The sequence below is a fragment of the Nematolebias whitei genome, chromosome 3 (assembly GCF_014905685.2).
Source record: "Nematolebias whitei isolate Nwh7 chromosome 3, NemWhi1, whole genome shotgun sequence".
Taxonomy (NCBI): domain Eukaryota; kingdom Metazoa; phylum Chordata; class Actinopteri; order Cyprinodontiformes; family Rivulidae; genus Nematolebias; species Nematolebias whitei.
In genome coordinates, this window is record NC_056500.1 from 42,096,467 (window position 1) to 42,123,206 (window position 26,740).

Consider the following 26,740-nt stretch of genomic DNA (forward strand, 5'->3'; position numbering starts at 1 on the left):
TCCATCCATCCATCCATCCATCCATCCATCCATCCATCCATCCCTTCATCTGCCTTTCCCTCCCTCCCTCCCTCCCTCCCCCTTCTGTACCCCCTTGTTGTTGTTAATACTCATAGTCCTGCAATCATTGACCAAAATGCAGTTTACAATACAAACTTTAGAAACAGTTTCATACATCTGACCATCACAAATAATCAAAATAGTGAGGGGTTCCAACACATCAACCATTTTTTTAATCATCATTAATCAGTTAGAACCTTTGGAGGATGCAGTGATCAATCCTCACCTTGAACTCCAGCTCCATGCCCGTGACATTTTCTCCTGGCTCAATCTGCGTCAGCCTCTGGATGTAGGAGTACAGGTTCCTGGCAGGCACCTCGGTGTTCCCGCAGGTCACTGCTTCCAGCAGCGCGTCGTGAATGAAGATGTACTGGTCCTCCGTCTGGACCATGTAGTTCCTCTGGGAGCGCATCAGCGTCACATGGCCGTAGATGTCGATGGTCTTCTCATGCTTGATACGCTCCGTCATTGCGTCAATCACAATGAAGCAACCGGTCCGACCCACTCCAGCACTGTAAGGTCAATAAACAACAGGGAAAAAATCAATAAAGCAGAGAAACAGACAGCGATGTGATTTTTCCACGTAAATTGGGAGTAATTTTCTCTGAGTGTGTGCTACGTCTTTTCTACTGGTGCAAATCTGGCTCTAACTTACAAGAAAGCATAGCAAAGATGCCAGCCAGCAATATTTCCAACAAAGGACGTGAAAATTAAAATCAGCCATGAGTCAGCATCACCGTCTCGCTCGCATAGGATGATATCACCCCTATCGACATATAATCCAGATATATAATACGTTTAGCTGCCCACCAAAACACTTCACATTTCTGCTGTGCTGGTACCTAAACGATGGGTCGACCTGACCAAGCAAGTTTCTGCAAGTGAATCAAAAGCTCTTTAACATGGTTAAATTAATATCACCCTGTGCGAATGTGCTGGTGGAATGAGATTCAGCCCATTGTTTGACACAGAGGCTGGTTTTTAAGGCACATTACGATGGAGTTTTGCCGAGATAATTAAATTTGACTGATAATCCCATCGGCTACTCCATCTGACTGTGACAGAAGATTAGGAAGAGCTCCTCTCCTGCCATCCTCCTTGCCCTCATCTCCTTGCCTCTTTATCTTCTCTTTAAGCACCCGTCCAGAACTCACACAGCTAGCGTTGCCACTCTTTCACCCTCACATATGTACATTTTTTGTTCGACCTGATTTTCTCTCCACTTCATCTTTTCTTTAATTCATCATTTTCATTCATTGCGTCCTCACTTTGACCTCACCTCCTCACCAAATCGCCTCCTCTGACTTCCACTCCCCTGGTAACACTTTTTCTCAATCATCGTCTCAATCCCTCTTTTCTTACCCCACCTCCCCCCATTTTAATGCACATTTATACCCACTAATTCTTCCTCCTGAGAGCTTTTGCTCCACATTGCCTCCACTCAGCTCCATCTTCTTCCTTTATTCTCTTCGTGGCTGCTAAAAGTAAAATAGCAGCTTCTTCTTTCCAGTTTCAGAGCTCAACACTCTGCCAAGACGGTAATAACAAGTTTCCAGATTCTTCCTCGATCCAACGCACAAACCTTCTGCTGCATAAGCAGCGACTCATTTTAACATAAACTTATGAACTCAGATGCTCCAGGAACCTAAATTGTAAACTGTCAACTGCTAAAGCTCATCATGGGTAAAGTTTGAGATGATGGATGTTGTTAAGAAAGGACTCTGCTGTCTAAGCCAACGATGGTGGTTTGGGGGTTTACATAATGGCAGGTAATTTTTATTTTTGTCCAGAACCTCTGAATAGTTTAAAGCAAGTGTTCTTGGACTCTCACTGATTTTCACATATTAAAACCCCAAATTACCCACAAGTATTTCTAAGATTTGGATCAGATTTGTTTCTTTTGGGTTTGCTGGATTTCTGTTGAGTAACTTTTGTTCAGTTGTCGATAAGAACCTAGCATCAAATGACAACCAAAAAGAGACGCACCTGCAGTGAACGATCATGGGTCCTGCATCTGGAGGATTGCAGGACTTGACCCGACGAAGGAAGGCCAGGAATGGGGTTGGATGTTCAGGCACACCATGGTCCGGCCAGGCTGTGAACTGGAAGTGGCGAACCTCACGCTTCTCGTTGGAGCCGCTCTGGATCCACAGGAGAGTTCAAGATCAAGCTAGTGTTATTTTATACTTTTCTGAAAACTACACTTAACTCACTGCAAAAACACGGATATTTCCTCCAAAAATAACAGCTGAGGAATTTAGTTTAAAGCATTACTTATACCAAACAACTATTCTGGTTTAGTACGACTCTTACAGTAAATCAGTTTGGATGCTCCAAAAAATAGAGTTGTTTTTATTAAATCAGTTCTTAAAGGAGTGGTGTTCTTTGGAAAGATTCTGAACATCGTATTTGTTGCATCAACCACAGGTTGGAGAAAAAAGCACTTATTTCTGAAAGGATCAACCAGATAAACACTGTAAAAAAAACCCACTGTAATGCCACTTTAACTGGTGATATATGAGTTATCTGTGCTGCTGATTATCTCATGCTGCTGTATTTATTCGTACCCATCCGCTCATCACAAACTCATGTTCGGGCTGCTGTTACGTCTTGTTGTTTTACATTATTAGTGTTTAGCACAGGGGTCTGCAACCTGCGGCTCTGGAGCCACATGCGGCTCGTTTTCCCACCGCAGCGGCTCTTTCGAGCTTTGACCAAAACTGTCATAAAACTGAATTTTATTGGTTGTTATACAAACAACAAAAAAGTACTAGCTTTAGCTGTTTTCCTGTCATTTCTTTGGCAAATAAGTGAACACTGGAGCAAGTACAAGGAGTAAAACTTTATCTTCATGCTTTATTTTTTATATGAAAAAACTGACTACATATATTATAGATTTATTAATTAAAAACAGATGGTAAAAACTGAAAAATGTCCCCCTTTACGAGAATCTGGTCTTTTACTTTAATAAATGTTAAAATCATTAGATTTTTTTTCTTTAAAATGTCACCCTTACTGGCCACAAAAACTGCCTCCAGCAAACCTAAAGTGGCCCATGGGCCACCAGTTGAAGCAAGGTGGTGCAGCTTCGGACACGTTGAATGTAGTGAACGAAGGTGAAAAATGGCTCTTTTGATCGTAAAGGTTGCAGACCCCTGGTTTAGCATATATCTTAGATCTTTTGGCGTGCTGTTTGGCATTCCTTTAGCATATATCTTAGATCTTTTGGCGTGCTGTTTGGCATTCCTTTAGCATATATCTTTGTGTATATCTTATATCCTGTTTCTTTTTACACTTTATATTTTTGATATTGTTGGGTGTAACTGGGACCCTGAGTACATAATTTCGTTCCACCTCATGTACCACATGTGATGAGAATGACAATAAAATTGACTTGAACTTGGATGACTAGTCCTAGTTTGACTAAGATCAAAGTGAATTACTGCCGTCTTAAAACAAATTAAAAATTTTAACGCTACAAATTTTTATAGCAGTCCATTAAAATTGTTTAAAATAAATGGTCATCATTTTCACATTTATTCTAGTTTTCACAGTTATTCTAACAAACGGTATAATATTGTTGTCAGAAGTGCACCAAGATATACAGGAAGTGCTACAACTAACTGCTGCTGTTGCTATTTGGACGTATAATTTTAGTTATAACCATGCAATGCAAAAATGTTGCAATGAATAGGTTTGTAAAACAGTTTCTGCATGAAAGACTATACATTTTCAAAGTTTGGAGTTATTTCAAACTATCTCTTTAAACCATACCAACCATTAGCAACATCAGAAATTTATGTTTGGAATTATTTTAATGTTTATTGAGACAGATGAGGAAATTCAGATAAAAATCTGCATTCTAACATATTTTTGTTGACATGTTTTAATCCATGTGTCAAAATACAAAGCACGCAGTTCTGCTCAGACGCTAGCGTTGGCGTTAGCACCATTTCTGTTTTTGCGATTAAGTTCAGCTGTTGTGTAAATAGTATATTAGCGCAGGCTGGGACAATGCTGTCTTTGGGACACAAATCAGACAGTTTCTGTTCCCTTTCTGAGCTGATTCCTGACACTTTGTACAGATGATGCACTTACAGACCTTATTTCAGACCAGTAGATCCTGTACGCAGATATTTACTCCAAACTGGATGCACTGAGCAAAACAGTAGATATATGCAAGTAAGTAGGTAAGTAAAACTTTATTTATATAGCACTTCTCAAGATAAAAATCACAAAGTGCTTTGACAACCAACATTTTAAAAAGCAACCTTTTCAACTTTCTTTTTTCGTTGGTATCATCCTGCCAGACCACTGATACATGAGCATGGAGAGTTTGAAAGAGACAATTATTAAATACTTTAGGCGTCTTTTATGATTTAACAGACTGTTGTTCGCTTCATTTCTTTTGTAACCTGTCGTCTTTTCCTCTACTGTCTGAAGCAGCTTTACTTTGTTGCACTGTCTCATGTAGCAGCTCTCTGGCTGATTTTTTGGCATTACGTTTTGTTTTTCTCTGGTAAGACTGCAGCAGTAAAATATCACTTCTAGATATAAGATCTGATATGTCAGAGTTTCTTTATTGTCATTCGCACCTCATGTGGTACATGTGGTGGAGCGAAATTATGTACACAGGGTCCCAGAAAAAAAACGTTGCTGATTTCTGCTATATTTCGTGGCAAATCCGCTCCTATTCTCATCAGTTTGGTTCGGCTATAGTTCACACGCATAAATCGTGCAGAGTCAGGCTCAGAGTCAATATCAAAACTTCTAAAAACTGGGGTAGTACCGGGAGCCTGCGAAGCTGCAGCTGCTCTGAGCGCGGCCATCTTGGCAACATATGTGTCAGCAACGTTTTTACAAAACTGCTTGAAAGCAAACAGAAAACCACACAAGTGTCTGACAGCTAACACATGCTTCTGGTCTGATAATTTTCACTTTTCTTTTCATAAGAATTGATTTATTTAACACTTGCACATTTACATGATCAATTTTTTCTGTCCATTGAAGGATTTATTTTTGTTCTCAAACACGTTCAAGCTCGGCAGCTCTCCCTTCTGCTGCAAAACCACCAAGCTGCGTTTTATTGGGTGCACGTAACCAACACTTTAAGAGCTCTTTGCTGGCTGCCGCCAACAGGTGGGCGATAATGTATTTTTCTGTGTGTGTTCATTTGTCTGATATTAGCAGAATATCTTATCTTAATAAACCAATGGCTTGAATGAAACGCTTGGAAAGTAATTATTGGATGTACATCTAAAATTTATGAACTTCTTGTGTCAATCCAATTCAAGATTCAAGGATTCAAGGTTCTTTATTGTCATTCACATCACATGTGGTACATGTGGTGGAACAAAATTGTGTACACAGGGTCCCAGTTACATCCAACAATATCAAAAATATAACGTGCAAACAGAAGCAGTAAATAAGGATCTAAGATATAAACTAAGATATACGCTAAATGAACGCCCAAAGATCTAAAATATCTAAGATACAGTATATGCATGTCACTAATAGTGCAAAACAATAAACTGAAAAACACCAGCACGATTCTCATAGGTTCTGTTCGGCTATAATTTACAAGACTGCCACCACAGCTAAGGTTCGGCCTTAGAAAAGTAACAATGGCAGTGCACGCCTATCGATACAACGATCTAGATCAATGACATGGACAAGCAAAGACCTAGTATAATATCTGACCTTGATTTGTGACCTTGACCTTGAAGCTGGGGTGATAAATAGTACATGCAACACTCCACCTAGTGATAATGCATAAGTGTCTGAAGTTTTGTTACATTATCTTGAGAGGATCAGAAGTTATGGGTGGGACAAGAGAAAGTTTACAGACATATCAAGACTTTACCATAACATATCCGAGTACAGAAAGTGGATATAATTCAGCTAGTTTTACGTATATTTAGCTAAAATTTGGCGTGACAGTGGCTAAGAGTAATCTCCAACACACACCCTGGGTGCAAACCGATTGTCCAAGACTTTGCTATAAAACATGCAATTTGTGCATATGATTTAACGCCACTATTGAGGGCGATATGTATTCCTCCAAGAAAGTGTAGACCAGGGGTCTGCAACCTGCGGCTCTGGAGTCACATGGGGCTCTTTGGTCCCACCGTAGTGACTCTTTCAAACTTTGACTAAAACTAACATAAAAGTGAATTGATGTTATATCCACAACAAAAAAAGACTAGTTTTAGCAGTTTTCCTGTCATTTCCTTTGTAAATATGTGGATACCAGTACTAATACTGAGTAAATTATATTCACTTTAACTGTATGCTTTATTTCTTCAGAGTAGGATACTCAATTTCTTCACAGTAAAAAATACAAATATCACATATGCCTGCACAGTTCATTGTTTTAGTTTAAATTTTTTTTTTAGCAAAAATATATATTTTTCTTTACAAGAATCTATGATGGACTGGAGACCTGTCCAGCCCCACCCCTCACACAGTAACTGCTGGATATGGGCACCAGTGACCCCATGACCTGAAAAGGAAGAAGCGGGTAAAGATAATGGATGGATGGATGGATGGAATCCAGTCTTTTGTCTCAAAATGTAAAAATATCAATATGGTTTTAGTTTTATAATTCACGCCTACTGGCCAGAAAAGCCCCCTCTAAACTTAAAGTGGCCCATGGGCCACCAGTTGATAATGACAATTGTAGCTGGTTTCCTGGATATGTTTAATTTAGCGAACCAAGGGGCGGAAATGGATCTTTTGATCGTAAAGGTTGCAGACCGCTGGCCTAGATCTTTTTATTTATTTATATTTTTATTTATTTATTTAGTCTTGCTACATTTTAAGTCCCCATTGTTGGTAAGCTGCAGGTCTACCTTTCTAAAAGCTGAATTTAGTTTTAATGAATGGTTTAAAAACAGTAGTGTGTTTATTTTAGGTTTTTTTAAAGCCAAAATTGAGAATTTTGCAAAATGTCTCAAAGCATCTTTATTCTCAGCATCATAATTCATCTTCAGGGGTCCATTCACAAGTAGACAGCCTTAGGTACACCCGGTGATAAATTACTTGTGACGGGATGTTGCGTCAGCAGGCTTCAAAAGTAAAACATGAGGCAGCAGGAAGAGGCACACGACATTAACATAAAGTTTAGAAGCTGCAGATGGTGAATTCATTCACTCAAACTGGATTTTTTTAAATTCCTAATTAGTCTCTTTAAACTGTTAAGACTCTTTAATTACAATAAAAATGAACTGCTGATTTATTAATGGGTTGTGTATGATTTGAAATGAGCGCTTTGGTTCTCACAAGCTCTACCCAATTTAACAGCGTCACAAACGCTACCTTGTAAAGAGCGAAGGTCCTCATGGAGTACGTGGCCAGCTCCACCGTGTCCAGCAGAGTGACCTGGATCAGTCCGTGGGTCTCAGTGCCACGCGTGGGCCAGTACTGATCACACTTAACCTACAAGGGAAAAGAGCAAAGGATGTAACAGATGTGGAGCGCTGTGGACATGTGTGTGCACATTTCTGTGAAAGAAACAGAAAAAAGCAGAGGAGGCTCATATGAAGGTGCACAAAAAAAGAAAGGAGTGAGGAGGCAGATCAGTGACTGAGCAAAAATTAAACAATAATGTTCAAAAAACTAAAATGCTTAATTAGTCCAGTGTTTGGAAAAAAAAAACAACATTTTAGTGAGTGAAGTGAAAAGTGAAGAAAAAAGGACATTTATTTTACCAGTTTAATGACGAGGTCTCAATCTATCTGTTACTGTGTTTCCCAGAGCCAGTGCACGCTGCCCCACATTCCAACCTTGCAAATACCAGCAAAGCTCTTCTAGAACACCAAATCCCAGCATCCCTCAGCCAGCGAAGCACCTGGACATCCCTGCTATGGGGCAACCATATTTGTAGTTCCCCGGCTCAGATTCAGAGACCAGGAGGTAAAGGAGGAGAAACAATCCCTGACGATGAGAGAAAAGCAGCGAGGGCCCTGGCAGAACCGGGCCAAACCCGACGTTCTGTGCTGATCCCTCCAGTCCTCACATCAAAGACAGCAGGGAGCTCAGCTCAGCACGCTCTGCATTCCACCGCTCCAGAATGAGGATTAGGCTTTTTGGCCCGAAACATTCAGGCTGTAATTACAGCTTTCCAACGGTTGTTTTCCCACCAGACCTCGAGACACTGCAGGGACAGAAATGGCTGTCCACGTGGGGGGGCTGCTCAGCGCCAGCTACTACAGAGCTTATCGTGAATACTATATTAACCACTAATTTATGGGCCCACAGCGCGGCTGAGGTTTGATTTGCTCTAAAAGGAAGGATCCTGGCAAGATTCCCACAGTGGGACCATCTGTGATCGCCTGTGCTGTTAATGGGTAAACACATAATGGCGTAATGTTGAGAGGTGCTAAACGAGATCAGATTAATTTCTCAAATGAGCAGAGCACCACTCGCTCAAATGGCAGCTGGAGAGTTGCAGCAGAGAAAGGAAAACGCTCAAAGTAAAAGCTGTCGCTGCATAAACCAAGACAGGCTAACCAGATGAAACGCACACAACTTATGATAAACTGAACAAAATGTTTCAAAAGCCATTTCTTTAATAGCCACAATAATTGTGATGTGATCATGCAACCTGAAGTGCACTCTTTCTGAACTGCAGTGGTTCTAATAAAACCCAGACCAAGATGGTGCCCTTTGGTAAACCAAAAACAGGTCTGCTCAGTACACTGACTGAGGGGTGTGGGGGGGTGGGGGTGTACTGAACAGAGGGGTAAAAAGGTAAACGGGAAATCATGTGAGGTTAGGTTGCATTTAAAAAGGGATTAGAAAAAGGAGTGAAAGAGAGGTCTTGCCTTAGAGAAGAAATAAGAGGGCATCTGAGGGTCAGAGAGACACAACAGAGACGGTTGGAAAAAGGAAGCAGGAGAGTTCGAACACAAGACACACGTTAACAGGAGAAAAGAAGCAGAGATGGGAGGAAAGGATCATTTTCTGAAAAGGATTTTGGACATAATTGGTTAGCACTTAATAATGACTCACACCTCAGGTCATTCCTGTTCATTTCATTCTTACATCACATCCTCATTACACTGGATTTTCACTCAAGCGCACATTCAGTTAACAGCAAAACGCCTGGAAACCAAATGACTTTCTAATTCATTACCGGCCCCAGTTTAGCTGTGCCTGTAATCCCCTTGGCCTTGCTCACCAGTGCACGTATTCTACTCTGCTCTGTTGTGCTGCATTCAGCCTCGTTCGGCCTGTAGTTTATTCATATGTGAAGGTTTTAATTCTTCTTAAAGGTATAGTTCAGTGGGGGTTCTGTGGAGACATATGAACAGGCAATATCTTACCTGTTGTAGATAGCTCTTTTAATAACCTCAGTTTGGAGAAATACCATTCAATTATCTCCCGCCATCAGTAAATTGGGGCAGTACTGTAATTGCGACTATGTGTGTGTGTGTTTGTAGTAATCACCATCATCATCAATTACAACTAATTAGGTTTTGGAGTCAATCTGATTCAAAATGACCGCCACAGTTAATTAACCGCTGTGAACACAAAAATGGCTTCAACTCGGTCAGCTTTACTGAAACTGAGTTCACATTTGGTCTGGAAGCAGTTGAGGGTCGCCTCCATCAACTACTTCAGTGCTAACAGGATTGTGCAAAATCTTTGTTTAAAACTTTGTCATGCAAGGTGGCAGGGGATGATATGCATCCAGGGCTTAATTTGAGCCGGATCCTGCCGGAACAGGATACGGGAATGCTCTTATTTTGACAGGGTGCGTTCCGGTAACTGTTTGCTTGGATCCAGTAACTCTTGGGCTTACAAATAATAAAGTTAAGAACAAATTTGACTGCCTTGAACAAATAAAACCTATACTGGATATGCAATCTAAAATCAATTACATAAATACAAATTTTAAACACAACAGCCACTTACAAGCTTCCTAATATCACGTACGAGCTGCCCCTTCAAATAAGCATTTCTGACTCCACCCTTAAAAATATCTCCGCCCCTAAAAGTCCAAAGTCATCGCACATTTTTATTAAAAAACTCAAAAATATAAACAGCACAACTAAACTGCAACTCAGTTTGACAGTTTAAGTGGGTTATTAATAACATTTTGATTATTTATTTAAAAAACAACGAGAGAAATCTTTGATGTGTATTATTCACATCACATATCAAAACAACGGTGCTAATTTGTCAAAACAACAGTGAACAAAATGTCGAAAAGACAGTCCAATTCACGTCAATAAAAAAAGGCTTCTCATTGTCCTTAGTTGGACAAATGAGAGTTGAAGCACCTGAAGGCAGTGGCAGCAGGAGCGAGTGAGTGGGGGGGCGGTGGGGGTGCTGAGCTGTTTGACAGAAGCGGAGCTGCTCTATTCACACAAGAAGAGAGCTGTTGTTGTTGCTTTCTAACCCCTCCCACCCACAACTCCCCCTCACTCCCCCCTGCACCGCCCCCCCCCCCCACACCCGCCCACTATTTGCATTCCGACATCGATCAGTTTTCAAATTAAGCCCTGTATGCATCCCTTCAAGAAATGCAACTTTAAACTTTAACTTTAAACCTTGACAGTACAGCAAATATCATATTAAATGTTTTTTTTTGTTTGTTTTGTTTGTTTCTAGCAAAAATATGATGAAGATCCAGCAGGAAGTGTCCCAGTCTGGATCAGAAGTGCTAGCTAGCTGTGGTAGATTAAATGTTTTCTCCAAACTGAAGCTGCTTCAAAAATTGTCTTCAACAGATGAGATTAAAAATCTCTAGAAGCAGATTAGTAAACTTTTTGGTTGGTCAGCGAACGCACCCTACAGTTTATAAATGATCTCATTCTCTTTTTACAGCATGCATATTTGTGTTAAACCATATGCTAAACATTTCATTTATCCCTTAAATTATGTTTATTTTTTCCTTCTTCTATGTTCTTCTTGTTCTTTTCCTCCTCCTTTCCATCACAGGTATGGGTAATTAATTTCTTTCTACCTCTTCCTCTGTACTTATACTCTGGTGATAATCCTTCACACCATCTTACCCGCGACTTCTCCTCCAGTTTAGTCATCATGACGATGTTGGCTGTGTGCTGCTCCCAGACCATCCTCCAGAAATCCCCAAAGGTCTCAGGGAGGGGGCCCTGAGTGGCTATGTAGGCATTCTGACGGCGGTAGCCATCAATATAGTTGGCGTTAATGTAGTCACTGCCAGGGACGCCTGCAAAGGAAGGGGAAAAAGTAGAACACGTGAACAGAATGAATGAACTGAAACAAGGAAAGCAGGTAACGAGTTGGATAAAGTAATCCAGCTGGTTTTAAAATGCTGCAGTGAATGAAAACAATTTTCATCCCTGCGAACATCATTTTATATTCTGTTGTATAGTAAAAAAAAAATGGAAATGGATTATTCAAATTCTACTGCTTTGACTGAAGGTTTATGTCAAAGTAATAAAGGCTGAGAATTATCTGAGGTCACGGTACGAAGATTAATGTTTTCACAGTGTCCTCTGGCGGTGGATTGCTCAGCCGTCTTGTATAATACACGCTAAGACGATCATGGGCCTAATCTGAGTCTACTCTGGATGTGCCGCTCACAATGGCAACACAACTGTGAGGCGGTCTCTGGGTAAGACACCGCCTGTCCTGGAGGGGATTGTGTGTGAGAGTGTGATGTGGGAGACCGTCTGTGTGAGTTTGATTTAGGATCAGGCCTGCTCATCTAGGGCCTAATACCATAATCCCAAAAATCACTGAGTCACAGCTCAAACATGCACACACAGACACCAGAAAAAAAAAGTGCACGCAAAGACGTGCAAAGACGACCTCATTCTGCCGAGGTTGGACGCAGAACTCCTTTTGAGGCTTCTGATATGAGCTTGCATTCAGAAGGACAGAAGTCAATGGGCAAACAGAAGGATCCCCACAGAAAGAAAGTATGGCAGCTGATTCTCTGCCTCAGACCCCTGCAGCTGCAAAACCCCAGTCCAACACACACACACACACACACACACACACACACACACCATCCATTTTAAACCAAGGAGTAGTTTGAGGTTTTATTTTTACACAACTTAGCTCCAAAGTGATGAGCACAGACAGTAACACGCTTCAAACATGTGTTTATCAACCGCTGTCTTTAAAAGGCAGCTTGCCTCAAAGCTTTGATGTGCTTCAACTTTATTGCAAAGGGCTGCAACAGAAGTGCCACACAGATAAAACACACACACACACACACACACACACACACACACACACACAGGATTCCAGTTTTGGTGGTGGCTGCACTGGCTTGGCAGCTTGTGTGTCTTCATGGACGTGTGAAGGAAACTGGGAGCAGAAAGTGCGTATCTGCATTTGTACTTGTTCTGTTTGAATTTCCAGCACAGGGTATGTATGCACATGTGCTGAAATGTGTGGAGTTGTGTGTTTGGATGTGTGCGCTTCCTGAGCTGAAAGACAGACGGACAGAAAGAGCTGCAGGACAGGCGGGGGTGGAAGGGCTTCTCACACATGCTCGGCCCAGATAAGGCTCATCTGTTCGGGCTTGGCCTCCTACTGCCTCCCTCTCTGCACATCGGAGCAGACGGTTTCTTTGCCTCAGGTCTCTGCCAGCTGAGGTGGGTGAACGCGCTTCGAAATGCACAATGAGAACAGAGCCGAGACCGTTTTCTTTTTCTTGTTTTAGAAAGTTCAAAAGGACCAAACGCAGCAGAATTGACTCACCAAAGAGCAGTCAAAACAACCAGATGTCAAAACCTAAAGTTGAAGGCTGAGATTTTATTGAGAGAATGCATTTTGCTCACCACCTTTCATCTCAGAGGTTTTTATTAATATCGTCTTGTGTTAAGAAATGACAGCGTTGAAGCCATTTTAATCAAACCTCGACTACAATGTTGTGCAGTCATGCAACGTTACAAGATGTCACAATCCAACTATGGGTTGAGAATGACTCTCAGCTTCTAACACTCCAGACACTCCAGATTCGAGTTTATTGTAAAACTGATTGGCATTGGAGCAAATGTATTTTCTCGTGTCATTTAGCTGTGGCGGCCATCTTGAAGGGGGTTGCCTCCAGGTGTAGATGCACATAAAATGATGACATGAATATGTGTGCAGACAGACACATGCAAGAACATATACAAGCACACATTATGTGTGTGTGTACGTATATATATATATATATATATATATATATATATAAAGGCTGTTGCTGTATTTGTAATGGCTTGTTTGCACCTTGCACTTTGCCCAGGACATCCATGTAAAAGAGATTAATAATCTCAATGGATTATTTTCCTGGTAAAATGAAGGTTTAAATAATAAACAAATAAATATATGTTCTGTTTTGTGATTTTCATGATCCAGCTGGTAAGTGCAAGATGTGTAAAATCGCCACCCTTACAAAGCAAAGTTTTTGATCTTGGTGCATTTTGCACAGGTAAGACGACCAGAAATCATTACCTTATTAATAACAAAGAGTAATATATATATATATGCATATATTATCTTTTTTCTTCTTCTGGCTACTCCCGTCTTCAGGGGTCGCCACAGCGAACAAACCCACATGAAGACTTGCAATAATTTTTTAAGCTGGATGCCCTTTCTGACACAACCACAGACCACCGAGCTACCACAGCCCTCTGTGTGAAGCAGAGAGCTGCTATCTAGGGCACCCGGAGGGGCAGCTGGTGGGGGTTAAGGGCCTTGCTCAAGGGCCCAGAGTGGGACGAATGAGGGTGGATGCAGGTGTGAGCGCTTCACCTTTCCCACCAACATTTCAATTTTATCGTTCATAGGAGTTGAACCATATACACACACTACATTGCCAAAAGTATTGGAAAGAAGAAGACAGAAGACAGCTCAGTGGAAGGCGAAGGATTAGGTTTATTTTTAATTTGCTGGATACAATGTAAGTTATTCTGTCACGTAGCTTTTATAGTGATAAAGCAGCGCCACAACTCCACCATGAAACACAGAATAAAGTGCGAGAAGCTCTGATTAATGCACCAGCTGCAGCTCAAAGGGTAACTGTTTTTTCTCATATTATACAAAAACGTATATAGATAAGTTATAAAAAAAAAACCTTTGTCTTCTTCTTGCATTTCTCTCTTTGGGGGATGCCACAGTGTCACCCTCTTTGAAGCAAGTCATCTTCCTCCACAGCAAGTCGTCCTCCAAAGTTTTATGCCCAACGTGGGGCTTGAACCCATGAGATCAAGAGTCTCATGCTCTACTGACTGAGCTAGCCAGACTGTACTATACAAAAGCAATTTAATTTGTCTTTTTAACAGGTTAGAGAGGCCACATGAGATCGTCTGGAGCCAGTTCTAAATGATACAATTTATAGTTTATAAATTACATACAGTTCAGTAGTGTTTTTGTGCAGACTTGCACAGGTTCTGAAATTTTGTTAAAGATTTATCAAATATGAATGTAACGACTGTAAAGTCTGTATATTGCATATTAGGTTAAGTTTTGAAAATATAGCAAATGTTAGTGCAATATGGTTAAAAAACTGTGAAGTCTGTATTATATTTTGAGTTAAAGGTTAATGTAGTATAGTAGACTGAAGTCGTTGTTTACTTTTGTATTTATATATTTTGAATTATTTCCCTGTGATGGACTGGAGACCTGTCAAGGGTGACCCCCGCCTCTCGCTCAGTGATGGCTGATATGGGCACCAGTGACACCCGCGACCCAAAAAGGAAGAAGTGGGTAAAGATAATGGATGATGGATGGATGAATTATTTGTTCCTAGATTTTTATTTGAGAAAAAGCCAGGCAGCTAAGCTAACCTATTACTGGTAATTTAAGTTAGAGAATTTTATGCACCCTTATATTTGTTCCTATTTCTGGTATAAATATAAAACGATGCAACAAGATTTGATACAGTAAAGGACCTAAAATTATTGTTTTAAATAAATGTTCTATTTGTTTACATTGTCGTTTTATCTTTTCATCTTGTCAGTTACATAATTTAAACACAATTTATGACCTTTTCAATACAAAAATTGTTTCTGAATCGAAAATCATTTCTGAAATGAGTCATGATACCAAAAAGCGGATCTGAATTGAATCACAAGACAGTGAGAGATTTGCACCTCTAATATGTATATCTGTCTGCTGCTTCCTTAGATAGACAACTTTACTAAGTGGCTTTTCTATGTATCTGAATGTTTCTGTAAAATGCCCTGAGACACCTTTGTTTTGATTTGGCGCTATATAAATAAACTGAAATGAAATATATATATATATATATATATATATATATATATATATATATATATATACACACACACATATACGTATATATTTATGCACAAGGATAATGTAGGCAGATATATAATGGCGTTCCAGATGGGATGTTGAAGCCAGAGCCATGTAAGATTGATAGCTGATAGCAGTTTTCTCAGTGTACACAGCTGCTTCAGCAGCACTTTAAGCAGCGGAAGCTGCTGGTGCAGACGTTGTGTCAAAACATCAGCGTGTGAGGTGAGAAAATGCTGGTGACACAACGGTGAGAAATCCAACTCTACGCTTTTTCTGTAACTCCTTTATTTTTTATGATTGACAAACGGTACCGCTCGCTCATGTTTCCTGTTACTTATCTTCTGTTTCTTGCATCTAAAAGCATGTTTATGTGTTTGACCATTTAAAGCACTTAAAAGTTACCCATAAAAAAAAAAAAATTTTTGTAGTAAACAAAAAAATACTTTGTTATCAAAAGGCAATCTTTACAAAAAATGCAACATTACCTATTTTTAGGCAATGTTGGAAATTTATCATATTACTTAATTTTCCTCAAACTACTAATTTCTAATAAGTCCTCTCCTGCTCACACTTTTTTTAGGTTTATTAGTGTGGGAGTTCTGCTCTGCCAGCTCCTGCTCCCACAGTCAGACTCTAATTAGTTACACCTGTGATCCTGTGACTTGATGAGCATGAGGAGTATAAGAGACCCCAGAAGACACTCATCCAGTGCTGGAGCATTACTTGCCAACAGTAGTCTTGTTCTAGCCTTCTATTTGTGGTCCAAGCGAAATATTAATGATTTGTGTGTTTTTCTGTGCCTCCAGCGAGTTACCTTTGATGTCCTGTGTTCCTGAAATCTCCTCTGCAGATCTCAAGCTCCTCTGTGCCTCATCAGCTGCCTCCACAGCTTCCTGCCACTTGTCTTTCACCTGCACCTCTTCCACCAGGAACCATTTGGGTCTACTCTCCTCACGCCTGACCTCAACCACCAACGTAAGAGAGAACTGCAACATCATTATCACCCTCGACATCCTTGACTCAGACCTTTTCTCTGCCCCTCAGAGTTCCAGCCCTCCCCTGGCTTATTGCTTATATCTCACCTGGTAAATAAACACTGTAAACTGATTCTGAGTCTTGGTCTCTGTTCTCATTGGTCCTTATACAATGCCAAGCCAAAAAAATAAAAAATAAAGTTGCCACCTGGATTTGACTAAGTAAATGGTTATGAGCCTCCTATTGGATAATTAGTGCATGGGCGATTATCTTTAAGCTGGCAACAAGTTATTTAACCCCAACTGGTGCAATGAGCTGCTTCTCATTTCTTAAACAACCATGTTGAAAGACACATGCGTGGTCGTGGAAAAGATCAGTCTGTTTCAGAAGGGTCAAATCATTGGCATCAAGCAGAGAAAACGTCTAAGGACATTGCAGAAACTACTACAACTGGGTTAAGAACTGTCCAACGCGTTATTAAAAACCGGAAGGATAGTGGGGACTCATTGTCTTCGAGGAAGAAATGTGGCCGGAAAACAATCCTGAATGATCGTGATCGGCGATCACTTAAACGTTTGGTGAAATCAAATGGAAGAAAAACAACAGCAGCACTCAGGGCTATGTTTAATAGTGAAAGTAAGAGCATTTCCACACACACAATGTGAAGGGAACTCAAGGGATTGGGACTGAACAGCTGTGTAGCCTTAAGAAAACCACTAATCAGTGAGGCTAACCAGAAAAAAAGGCTTCAAATTGCTAGGGAGCATAAAGATTGGACTCTGGAGCAATGGAAGAAGGTCATGTGGTCTGATGAGTCCAGATTGACCCTGTTCCAGAGTGATGGGCACATCAGGGTAAGAAGAGAGGCAGGTGAAGTGATGCACCCATCATGCCTAGTGCCTATTCATCAATGCAAGATCTTGGTGAAAAATTAATGCAACACTGGATGGAAATAGATCTTGTGACATTGCAGAAGCTTATCAAAACAAGGTCACAGAGAATGCTGCTGTAATTAAAGCTAAAGGCGCTCCAATGAAATATTAGTGTGTGACCTTTTTTTTTGGTGGCGATTTTTTTTTTTGTCCAGACTGTGTATCTGGGTATAGCTGCAATTGTCATAATCAGGTTCATAATTAAAAGGTTGTAATTTGTGTCTGCATTTACAGTCTTTATTTTCATCTGTATTATATTTCTTCTTACTAAACTGGACCCAGAACAATCCCCCATCCCGAGAAAGAAATCCTTGATACATTTTTCTACGATGGTGTTTCTCCAGCTCTCCACCTCATTCCCTAACTCCCATAACAACATATCTAATCAGATTTGTTCTTCTAACCATATCCAAGTCATAAAACTTTAAGAACCTTTTGAAAGAAAACAATTTGAATGAAATATTTTATACCAAAACAGTGGAAGTGGGTCTTACCATCAACGCCTGAGAGTATGACCCTCGAGTGATCATAAGCGATGACGTTAGCATAGCGATTCTTTGGCTTGTTGACCTCCAAATTAGAGTTTTCCCATGTGAACTGCTGAGCTGGATCAATGGACTACCGGAGACAAAAGGGACAAAGCAAATGAAGTTAGAAAATATTTTGGTATTAAAATTTGTGTGTTTCAAATGAAAATGCCAGCACAGGTTCAAGGTTCAAGGTTCAAGGTTCTTTGTTTGTCACACACACCACATGTGGTACATGTGGTGGAATGAAATTGTGTACACCGGGTCTCAGGGTCACAGATTGACTTGATAGCCAAATATGCCAATTCAAATCATCAGTATCAGTGGATTTGAATTAATAAGTTAACAGTATTGTTCTATACAAATGTTGACTGGGTTCTCATATTTATCTCTATAAAATGGCTAGAATTCCTAAACAGCTTCTGCAAAATACAACTTGAAACAAACAATTGAAAATTATTTCTTAATTACACGTTGTTTACCATGTAAATATACTGTTTTAATAAAAATTAAAAAAAAAAACTTACTGAGGCTGCATTTCTTCCCAAGAAGGCACCAAGGTGTATGTATGTGGTTAAGTTACAATTGTTTCAACCTATCATTGTACTTTACAGGCAGTTATGGCACATTTTAGATGCAGTGATAGTGAGCATGTCAGGAATCTTAAGAAAATATGTTTTACTTGTTAGGTATGCTAACAAGTAAAATATTAGGTACGGAAGAGCAAAAATGACATAAAACACATCCATTTTCTTCATACACTTTTCCTTTCTGGGTTGCAGGGAGCTGGTGCCTGTCTCCAGCAGTCACCGTGCAAGAGGCACAGTAAACCTGGACAGGTCACAAGTCCATCACAGGGACACATTGCGACAAATAAGACCAACAACAGTCATTCCCTCACTCACACCTAGAAACAATTAAGTTACCAATTAGCCTAACATGCATGTTGCTGGTCTGTGGGAGGAAACCAGAGTACCTATAAACTCCACACAGAAAGGCCTGGAGGGGAACATGCTAGCTTCTCACTGTGAAGCAATAACTAACCACCTCTCTGCCATGCTGCCCTTGGTTCTTTCATGTATATTTAAGTACAAGGTGAAATAAAATACCACTTCTCTTGTCAGTGGTGTGGTCGAGCCGAGCATTGCTAGAGATTCAGCAGCTAGAATAATATTGCTGCTTCACATTCTGGTTGTTATTGATACAATGAAATAGTTTTGTCCTCTAGATAGCAAGAGGTTAATCTTGTGGGTAGCATTCATTCATTCATCCAACATGACAGGAGTCTTTTATTACTGAGGAATTTTTTAATGCATCTCTCCTTAAAATTGAAGTCTAGAGATTGGGAAGGGGGACTTCATTGACTCCCAGCCATTTTTAATCAGACATTGCAGGGTCTCTCTGTCATTCTTATTGTAATGACCATACCAAGAAGTGATACACCTGCTCAGGATGCTCTCATTAGTGCACCTGTCAAAGGTGGTAAGGAGAATGATTTTTGGATTCTTTTGTCTCTTACAATTGTACATCTTTTCTGAGCTTTCTTGACCAGATGTCGTATTGATTGTTCAGGAAATATCCTCAGTGAAAAATCCTAAAAGCTTTGTGATGTTTACCCTCTCTTAAGGGAGCCATTGATGTGCAGGAGAATAATCATTTTTTTCTAAGATGCACAATAGGTACTTTAATATTTTTAAACATTAAAAGACAAATGTTGTCTCATTGCCAATTCACAGCTCCATCTCAGCTCTGTAAGAGTCCAACTACTGTTGTGTCATCTACAAATTACTTGAGCTTATTTCTGCTAAATTTGGTAGACAAGTTGTGTGTCATCAACGTGAAAAGCAGAGGACTGAGTATACCTACTTGAGGTACCCCAGTATGAACGATGGTGATATTTTACCACAACACAAACTATTGCCTGACAAAATTCTGCAAGACCTCTTTTTGGAGTCATTGGTTATCTCAAAAGTTTAACAGAAAATTGCAGGAACTGGTACAATGTTCAGAAATTACACCTTACAGATATAGCCCAGCATTACTGAAGTTCCAACCTGCCATTAAAAACCAGCAACAAATTAAAGATTACCAATGCATTACTGATACCAGACAGGAACATGGGTACTTATGATATCCCATTTCAAGAAAGGCTTTTCACTTCCAACAGAGAGACTATCTGCCAAAGAAAGATGATAAAAGCACAATAAATTTCCACTGGTAGAAGGAGGATGGTTGTGTCAGACCATTAAGCTCCTGGAGGGTAATTACAGTGTAACCATCGCTGTTAGTCGGGAGAGGCAGACATGAGGTCATTACAGGGCTGTCAATGGAGAGGCACAAAGAGGGGAAAGCCGGAGCAATTTAGCAATTTTGAATATTTTACGACACATAATTATGGCTTTGTGGGGAAAAATGGACAGGAGTAGTGCTGAATAAGTGCATGTATGTGTATGGGTGAGTTTAAGATGGCTTTCTCCCCGCTGCCAGTATCAAGTGTGTCTGATTATCACACCACAATCATTCCTGGCCTCCCTTCTCCCCTCTTCCATCCGTTGCTCTCTCGTTCCTTCATTGAGGGTTCAGCACCCAACAAAGCACACAGTCATGCAGAGAGAATGTGAGGCCCAACGAAGTGGTTCCAACGATAACCACAATCACACACAGCTTCTCTCTTTCACCGTCTCGTCCTTTCTCCCAACACTTCTCTCCTGTACAACACCCTCGTTCTGTTTTTCCACTTTTTTGGTTAATCTGTCCCTGTATTTTCTATACATCTGGCACACACAATCTGTCTTCTTCTTCTTGCAGTAGCCAATTAGAGCCTCATGTCTCCATCCTCACCCAGAGGCCCTTCGGTCGACACACATTTTTTTTTGTAAGCAAAAAATGAAAAATAAAAACAACATTTTTACTCCTTTAACAGCTCTCTGTGGAGCTCATTGTAATACCAGCTCTGGTTACTAAAACAGCCAGCATGGTTTTGAAACGTTTCTGCTGATCTGCGCGCTTCTGTTGTTAAGTGCACACTGAGTTCAGATGCACAGTTGATGCCATTGTTGATTCATATTAACTGTGCTGCAAGTGGAAAGAAACTAATCAAGATTTTCTTGTGTGTGCAGAGAACACTTGCTCGCTGCATCACTCGGGTTACTCTCTGTGGGTGCTTCTTGATTTCTATTTTCTGCGTCCACCAGAGCGTAGAAACGAGAGCTCGATATTCATCTGGCTTTAGGCACACTGTCTTTGAGCTTGCAGTTTAAATTTTCCTCTCATATTTGCGTAGATAACAGCGAGACAGTAAACGCCATGAAAGTGCGGTTCATCTCACGGGAAGCCGACAAATCAAAATGCAATGTCAACGCAGAGGCTATAGAAAATGAAAAATGACACGTCGCTGATAAACGCGAGCCCCTTGCAACAAAATCGGATGAATTTCCCCAAGTTGGAGATATTTAGTGGCAGATAATCGGCATTCCTACCTCATACTCTTGAGAGAACTTGAGATTGTCGTTTGCCTTGAGGCGCTCAGTGTGATCTGCCAGCTCAGAGATGGGGATGGGCGGGTGACTCGCCATGCCTGCAGAGCACAGAAAAAAAAGGCTGTTCTGATACCAATACTGTCCTGCTGAACTCTTTTTTTTTGGAGGAAAATGTTAAAAGCTGGAATTCTCTAAGGAGTTTTTGTTTAGTGTTCAGCCCATGGTCAGCACAGGAGGCAAATGGAAGTGGGATCTTTATTATTTTTCATTATTTTCTTTTGTTAAGTGGTCATTTTCTCTTCAGACAGACTGGAGAGAACAATGTGTGAGTTCAAAAAGCTGCCGAGACACAAAAAAGATGTCCTCTGAGTATATGAACACGGCTGGTGAGGATAAAAAAAGACAACGGCACAGGCAGTTATAAATTAAGTATGATTTTTGTCTTGCGATTTTAACGTGGTGCTTGGTGAAATGTTGTCAACTGATGCAGCTTCATCCTATATGGAGTGGAGGGTTAGTCAGAATGAAAATGGAAGGATAGAAAGAAGGAAATCTGTGGTTGACTAAGACCAACTAACTTGACAAACGGCGGTAACCGCGGTACACTGAAACACGGTAGGCTGTAAGGGGAAACAACACAGTGAACCTCATCAGAACGGCTGATTCTGACTCCACATGGTGCGTTGGCTGTATGGTTTTTGTTTCAAATCTACCTGGAGTCTGGAAGTTGATCCGCCGCAGCTCCACAGGATCTGTGGGATGGTGGGAGGACATGGCTTTGTTGCAGGGAAAACTGCTCTTCCTTCCCTCAGCTTCGGCCCGTTTCCTAGAATAACAGACACAATTTACCTCAGTTTGATGTACTTAAAATCATTCTGCAAGAAATCTAGAGTGGTGAAGGTTTGGGCTCGTATACACTGGTGTTTAACTTTTTCAGATATAAATCTCATCCATTGTCCCTGAGCTTTCTGGTTTGTTTTTTATCTTCCCCGTAGTGCAGACCTGTCATGTTTGTATTGGCTTTGGCTGTAAGAAAGCAACCAATGTATGCAGAGCAAGGGAACTCAAATAAATCTCAAAACCATCAGCTCTCCTTTAACATCCTGTTGGTCTCATACAAACCATACCAAGTCTTGGTCCGCAAGTTTTGTCATTTAATGATTTAATGAATGCGCTAAAGGTTCAGAGATAAGCACTGACTGATTAATGCCCAATGAGGCTTTTTGTTTGTAATCAGAAGTTTATTTGTATTCATATATACTTGTAAAAAATTAACTAAGGAGACAGTAATATTAAAAATCTATGAGGATTCATGTTGCTACAGTGTTTGAACGAGTAAAACGCAGAGAAAACCTTGTATTGATATTGTAGTCAACATACATTTTTTTGTTTATTATTGCTGAGTGTAAGCATCACTTTTATGATACATTTTCTTGCCATACTGGTACATCTCGTCTCCTCTTGCTGCAGCGGTCTGTGAACAGTGCCACTGCCAAGTTTTATTTTCACTCAGCTGATTTGAATTAATGAGGTTGGTTTTTGCTTCTGCGTGTTATTTTGACCTGACCAAGCTTTGTTTGGTTTAGAGGTTTTAAATGCCACAAATCTGCTTTAATTGTGTTTAATCCTTTAAGGGCTGTTGGCCAGCTGCAGTAGAATAAAACCTGAGCCTGCTATGGGAAGGGTGATCACCTGTATCTGCCCAAACTCTCACTGAATGTACATGTACACCCTAATTATTTAGATATCTAGATTAGTCCTACACACTTTCTTTCTTTCATAATTAATGTATTCACACCAGAAAAATGCTAAAATAAAATGGTATATTTTCTGGATTTTAAGACTGAATGGTGAACAAGCCCATCCAGAGCAGATGGAGCAGATGCCATTATTCAGAATTTTGAAGAATAATACAGTGGCTTCTAGCGTACGCCAGTGCATTAAATGAAACTAAGTCTGTGGAACTGAACAATTCATTCAGTGGACCTAACTTTTAAACATGGTCATCCAGCAGCATTAGCCTTATTCTGGCTCTAAATCAGTCAATTTTATAAAGCAATCCCCAAAGAGGCTTTTCAAGAAAGAAAAGTCCCTGCAGGCCAGAAGAAATGGTAATCAGGAACTGTTACCTGTCAGGTTTGCTGGATCCGAGGGGCGCGACGAGCAGATAAAAGAACAGACAAGGAAGAATAAGATTAGTGTCCGATCGAAGGGCATCAGACAACAGCAGTGCTGAACTCATCGTTTTCTTCCTCATGCTCAAACTAATCAGTTTCTCGGTGCCACGTTAGATATGCATAATAAAACCTCACGTGGACACAAAAGTGAACAGTAGACTTAAATGCAAATAAAAAAATATATACATTTTGCTCTGTCAAACACTCCATAACCTATAATCTACTGTACTGGAAACATGGCTCCAAGTTACATGTAAAACTTTCGGATTATTACCATCAAGGTTAATAATTCTGCTGCACCACATCTGTCACAGCTGTTATTCATGTAAATTATTAAACCTGTAGCCAGAGAACCAGATGATTATCATGAATAATACTAATAGCCAGTAATGCTTTCTTTATCTTTTATGGTGTTCACTTTGTCTGGCCAAAAATGCAGATTATGAAGAAAAACAAGAAGAATTTGCACGAGCTGAGAAAAAGCTGAATTCTGAAGGACTGCTGGAATAAAATGGACAAAACTGAACTTGTAAATTTAAACTCAGCACAACATAAGTTAAAATGAGCAAAACTGGAACTAAAAGATTAAATTAGCAAAACAATAGCAACTAGCTGAAATGAGCAAAACTGTAGCTAATTTCTTGTTAGTAAACTAGTAGCTAAATGCTAAAATTAGTGTAAAAGGGCTCAAACAGAGCAAGTATATTAGAAGCAGATTTCAAAGACAACAGCATTTTGTGAATAAATTGAAGCCATCTCAGTGTATTTCTAGGGGGAGTTTTATTTTATAATATAAAGTTACAAAATCAACGTGCACGAGGAAATAAATGGTTTAAAAAGCCCAAAGTAAGCAGAAGCTTTAGTCCAAAAGCTGCACTAAAGAAACTCTAAATCGGAAAACCATGGATAATCTGGTATTTTGTGACTCAACATGAGTTTAGACACAGAAGCTAAACTATGTTTAGTTTCAACAATGTTCAGTCAGGTCATCTGGACGGTTTCTTTTTTTTTGATGAGACGTTTCGTCCTTCATCCAAATGACTTCTTCATTCCAAGAAGCCACAAACAAACTGGAGTCCCACAAATACCACACTCCCATAGTGGGAAAAAATAAAATAAAATAAAACAGTTTGCTGGTGATAAGATGGCCTCTGGGGCCCGCCCTCTCCTCCGTCACTCCTCTGAGGCAACCATGCCAAAAGGGTTCAAAACACCAAAGTTCATGCTCAATAATCCAGGTTACAAATCCAGCAATGTTCAGTCAGATCATCTGGATGGTTTCTTTCATTTTTCTTTTTTTTGCTGAGACGTTTCGTCCTTCATCCGAAAACAAAAAGCAAAAAGGCAAAAAACAAAAAAAAGTCCAGATAATCTGACTGAACATTGCTGGATTTGAAACCTGGATTACTGAGCATGAACTGATGGCATGTTTAGCTTGTTTCAAACAGTTTAAAGCACGCTTCCTAAATACTAAGTCGAAACTTTCAGAGTAACAATCAGATTTTGTTTTGTGAAGGATTTTGTTAAACATTTAAAGCCTTTCTCCACAAACTGAGTATCTTTTTAGAACTCCACTCTCTGTCTCTAGACAATGCTGTTCAGTGTTGAGTTATTGTCTTTTTATTTTTTACCTATACCATCCTGTTTTTACCTTTTAAAAAGGAGAATGGCGATGACGATGCAGACGATGAAGATCACAGCCAGCACAGGACCCACCACCCACAGCAGCCCCTCCTCCTCATCAATGATCGGCTGAGGATCCACATCCGATGAGGTCACGGGGTCAGAGTAAGGGCTCGTTGAGAACATTGTCTGCAATAAACCGTAGTTTTATGTTATTTCTTGTATAAACATGTTAGTATGTAAGTCATAAACTTGTTGTTTGGGGCCGAGCTTACATTTTCTGAGAGGTCAAGCAGTGCGAGCACAAAGAAGACATACTCCTGTCCACCCACGAGGGGACGGTTACGGAAGTCGCCGTAGTTTCGTCCATCTCCTAAGGTGAACTCCAGGGGGAGGGTCTTAAAGTGCGCTGTGACATAGGCCCTTGGATCTGACTGGCCTGCTTGCCTTCGGATGCGAAGCGCCCGGCTGACGCTGGTCCTGTTGATTCCTTTAAGGAGCTGAAACAGACAACGGTACAGGATGGTTACTGGGTAACACGAAGAGAGGAAACAGATCGAATCACACAGACAGAAATAATAGCTAGGTGTAACTTTCGTTTGAAATACAGCACGTTTAAACAAAGTGCATCATCTGTGGAACTCTGGAGGGTAATTTCTCTGAAACGTAGTCGTAAAATCGCAGTTTGAAGTATTGACAATTTAACCTGCATGAAACCTCTCTTTATGGAAGGAACAAAAGGCTCTACAGAGGATTTTCACTAAAGCACATTTATCTTCATCAACGGAGTTGCTGCAGCATTTATCCATTTATTCAGTGCACACCATAAAAGGTCTATTTAACCAATCCCTCACACGAATGTGCTTTCAGAACAGGATAATGAGGTAATTATGTTTTTAGGAAAAAAAGGCAGGAAGAGGAATTGGATGGGAAATGGCAATATTCTTTGAATTAAGCCAGCAGTTGATGGCTTGTTGTCTGTCCTCACATACACAGATGAAAGATGCACAGGTTTCAGGAAAAGATAAGACTTCGACTAAGACTGTGTATGCATTTATATAAAATTGAAATGTTTATATTTTACAGACTTTTTAAAACTTCCTTATAGTTTTCATTCTAAGAAAGTACATCTATAGCTGATTAACTTTTGGGAGTCAACTCAAGAAAAGATGGTCCCCCCGGCCAACTGACTTTAAAAAACACATAAATGGCTATAAATCCTTCAGTTTAACAAATATTAAGTGGTTACATTTGGTCTGATGGTAGCTGAGAGTGGGCAGCACGGTGGTGCAACTGGTAGAGCTGCTGCCTCTCAGCGAGCAGGTCACCCTGGTTCAAATTCTGGTCTGGGGGCCTTTCTGGGTGGAGTTTGCATGTTCTCTCCATGCGTGGGTTTTCTCTGGGTACTCTGGTTTCCTCCCACAGACCAAAAACATCCATGTTAGGCTGATTGGTAACTCTAAATTGTCCCTAGGTGAGAGTGAGAGAGAGAATGGTTGTTTGTCTCGTTTGTCTCTATGTGGGGGTGGCTGAGAGCGGAGTATCTATGGACTGGAGACCTGTTCAGAGTGTCCCCTGCCTCTCACACAGTGACTGCTGGACATGGGCACCAGTGACCCACGCGACCCAAAAAAGAAAGAAGCGGGTAAAGATAATGGATGGATGGATGGATGGATGGATGGATAGATGGATGGATGGATGGATGGATGGATGGATGG

At 40.4% G+C, this 26,740-nt stretch overlaps 1 protein-coding gene across 1 annotated transcript in view; it reads right to left on the reverse strand.

Annotated features, from left to right (window-relative positions):
* The window catches only part of ptprdb (protein tyrosine phosphatase receptor type Db), a 165,998-nt gene that overhangs the window by 23,822 nt on the left and 115,436 nt on the right, over nucleotides 1–26,740 (reverse strand). The window contains exons 22-31 of the mRNA XM_037674346.1: nucleotides 25,298–25,522; nucleotides 25,051–25,211; nucleotides 23,352–23,363; nucleotides 21,936–22,048; nucleotides 21,223–21,320; nucleotides 17,711–17,834; nucleotides 11,082–11,257; nucleotides 7,378–7,497; nucleotides 2,047–2,201; nucleotides 287–572 (exon numbers count right to left, since the gene is read on the reverse strand). Coding sequence (XP_037530274.1) covers nucleotides 287–572; nucleotides 2,047–2,201; nucleotides 7,378–7,497; nucleotides 11,082–11,257; nucleotides 17,711–17,834; nucleotides 21,223–21,320; nucleotides 21,936–22,048; nucleotides 23,352–23,363; nucleotides 25,051–25,211; nucleotides 25,298–25,522 — 1,470 coding nt within the window. The remainder of the gene's footprint in view (nucleotides 1–286; nucleotides 573–2,046; nucleotides 2,202–7,377; nucleotides 7,498–11,081; nucleotides 11,258–17,710; nucleotides 17,835–21,222; nucleotides 21,321–21,935; nucleotides 22,049–23,351; nucleotides 23,364–25,050; nucleotides 25,212–25,297; nucleotides 25,523–26,740) is intronic.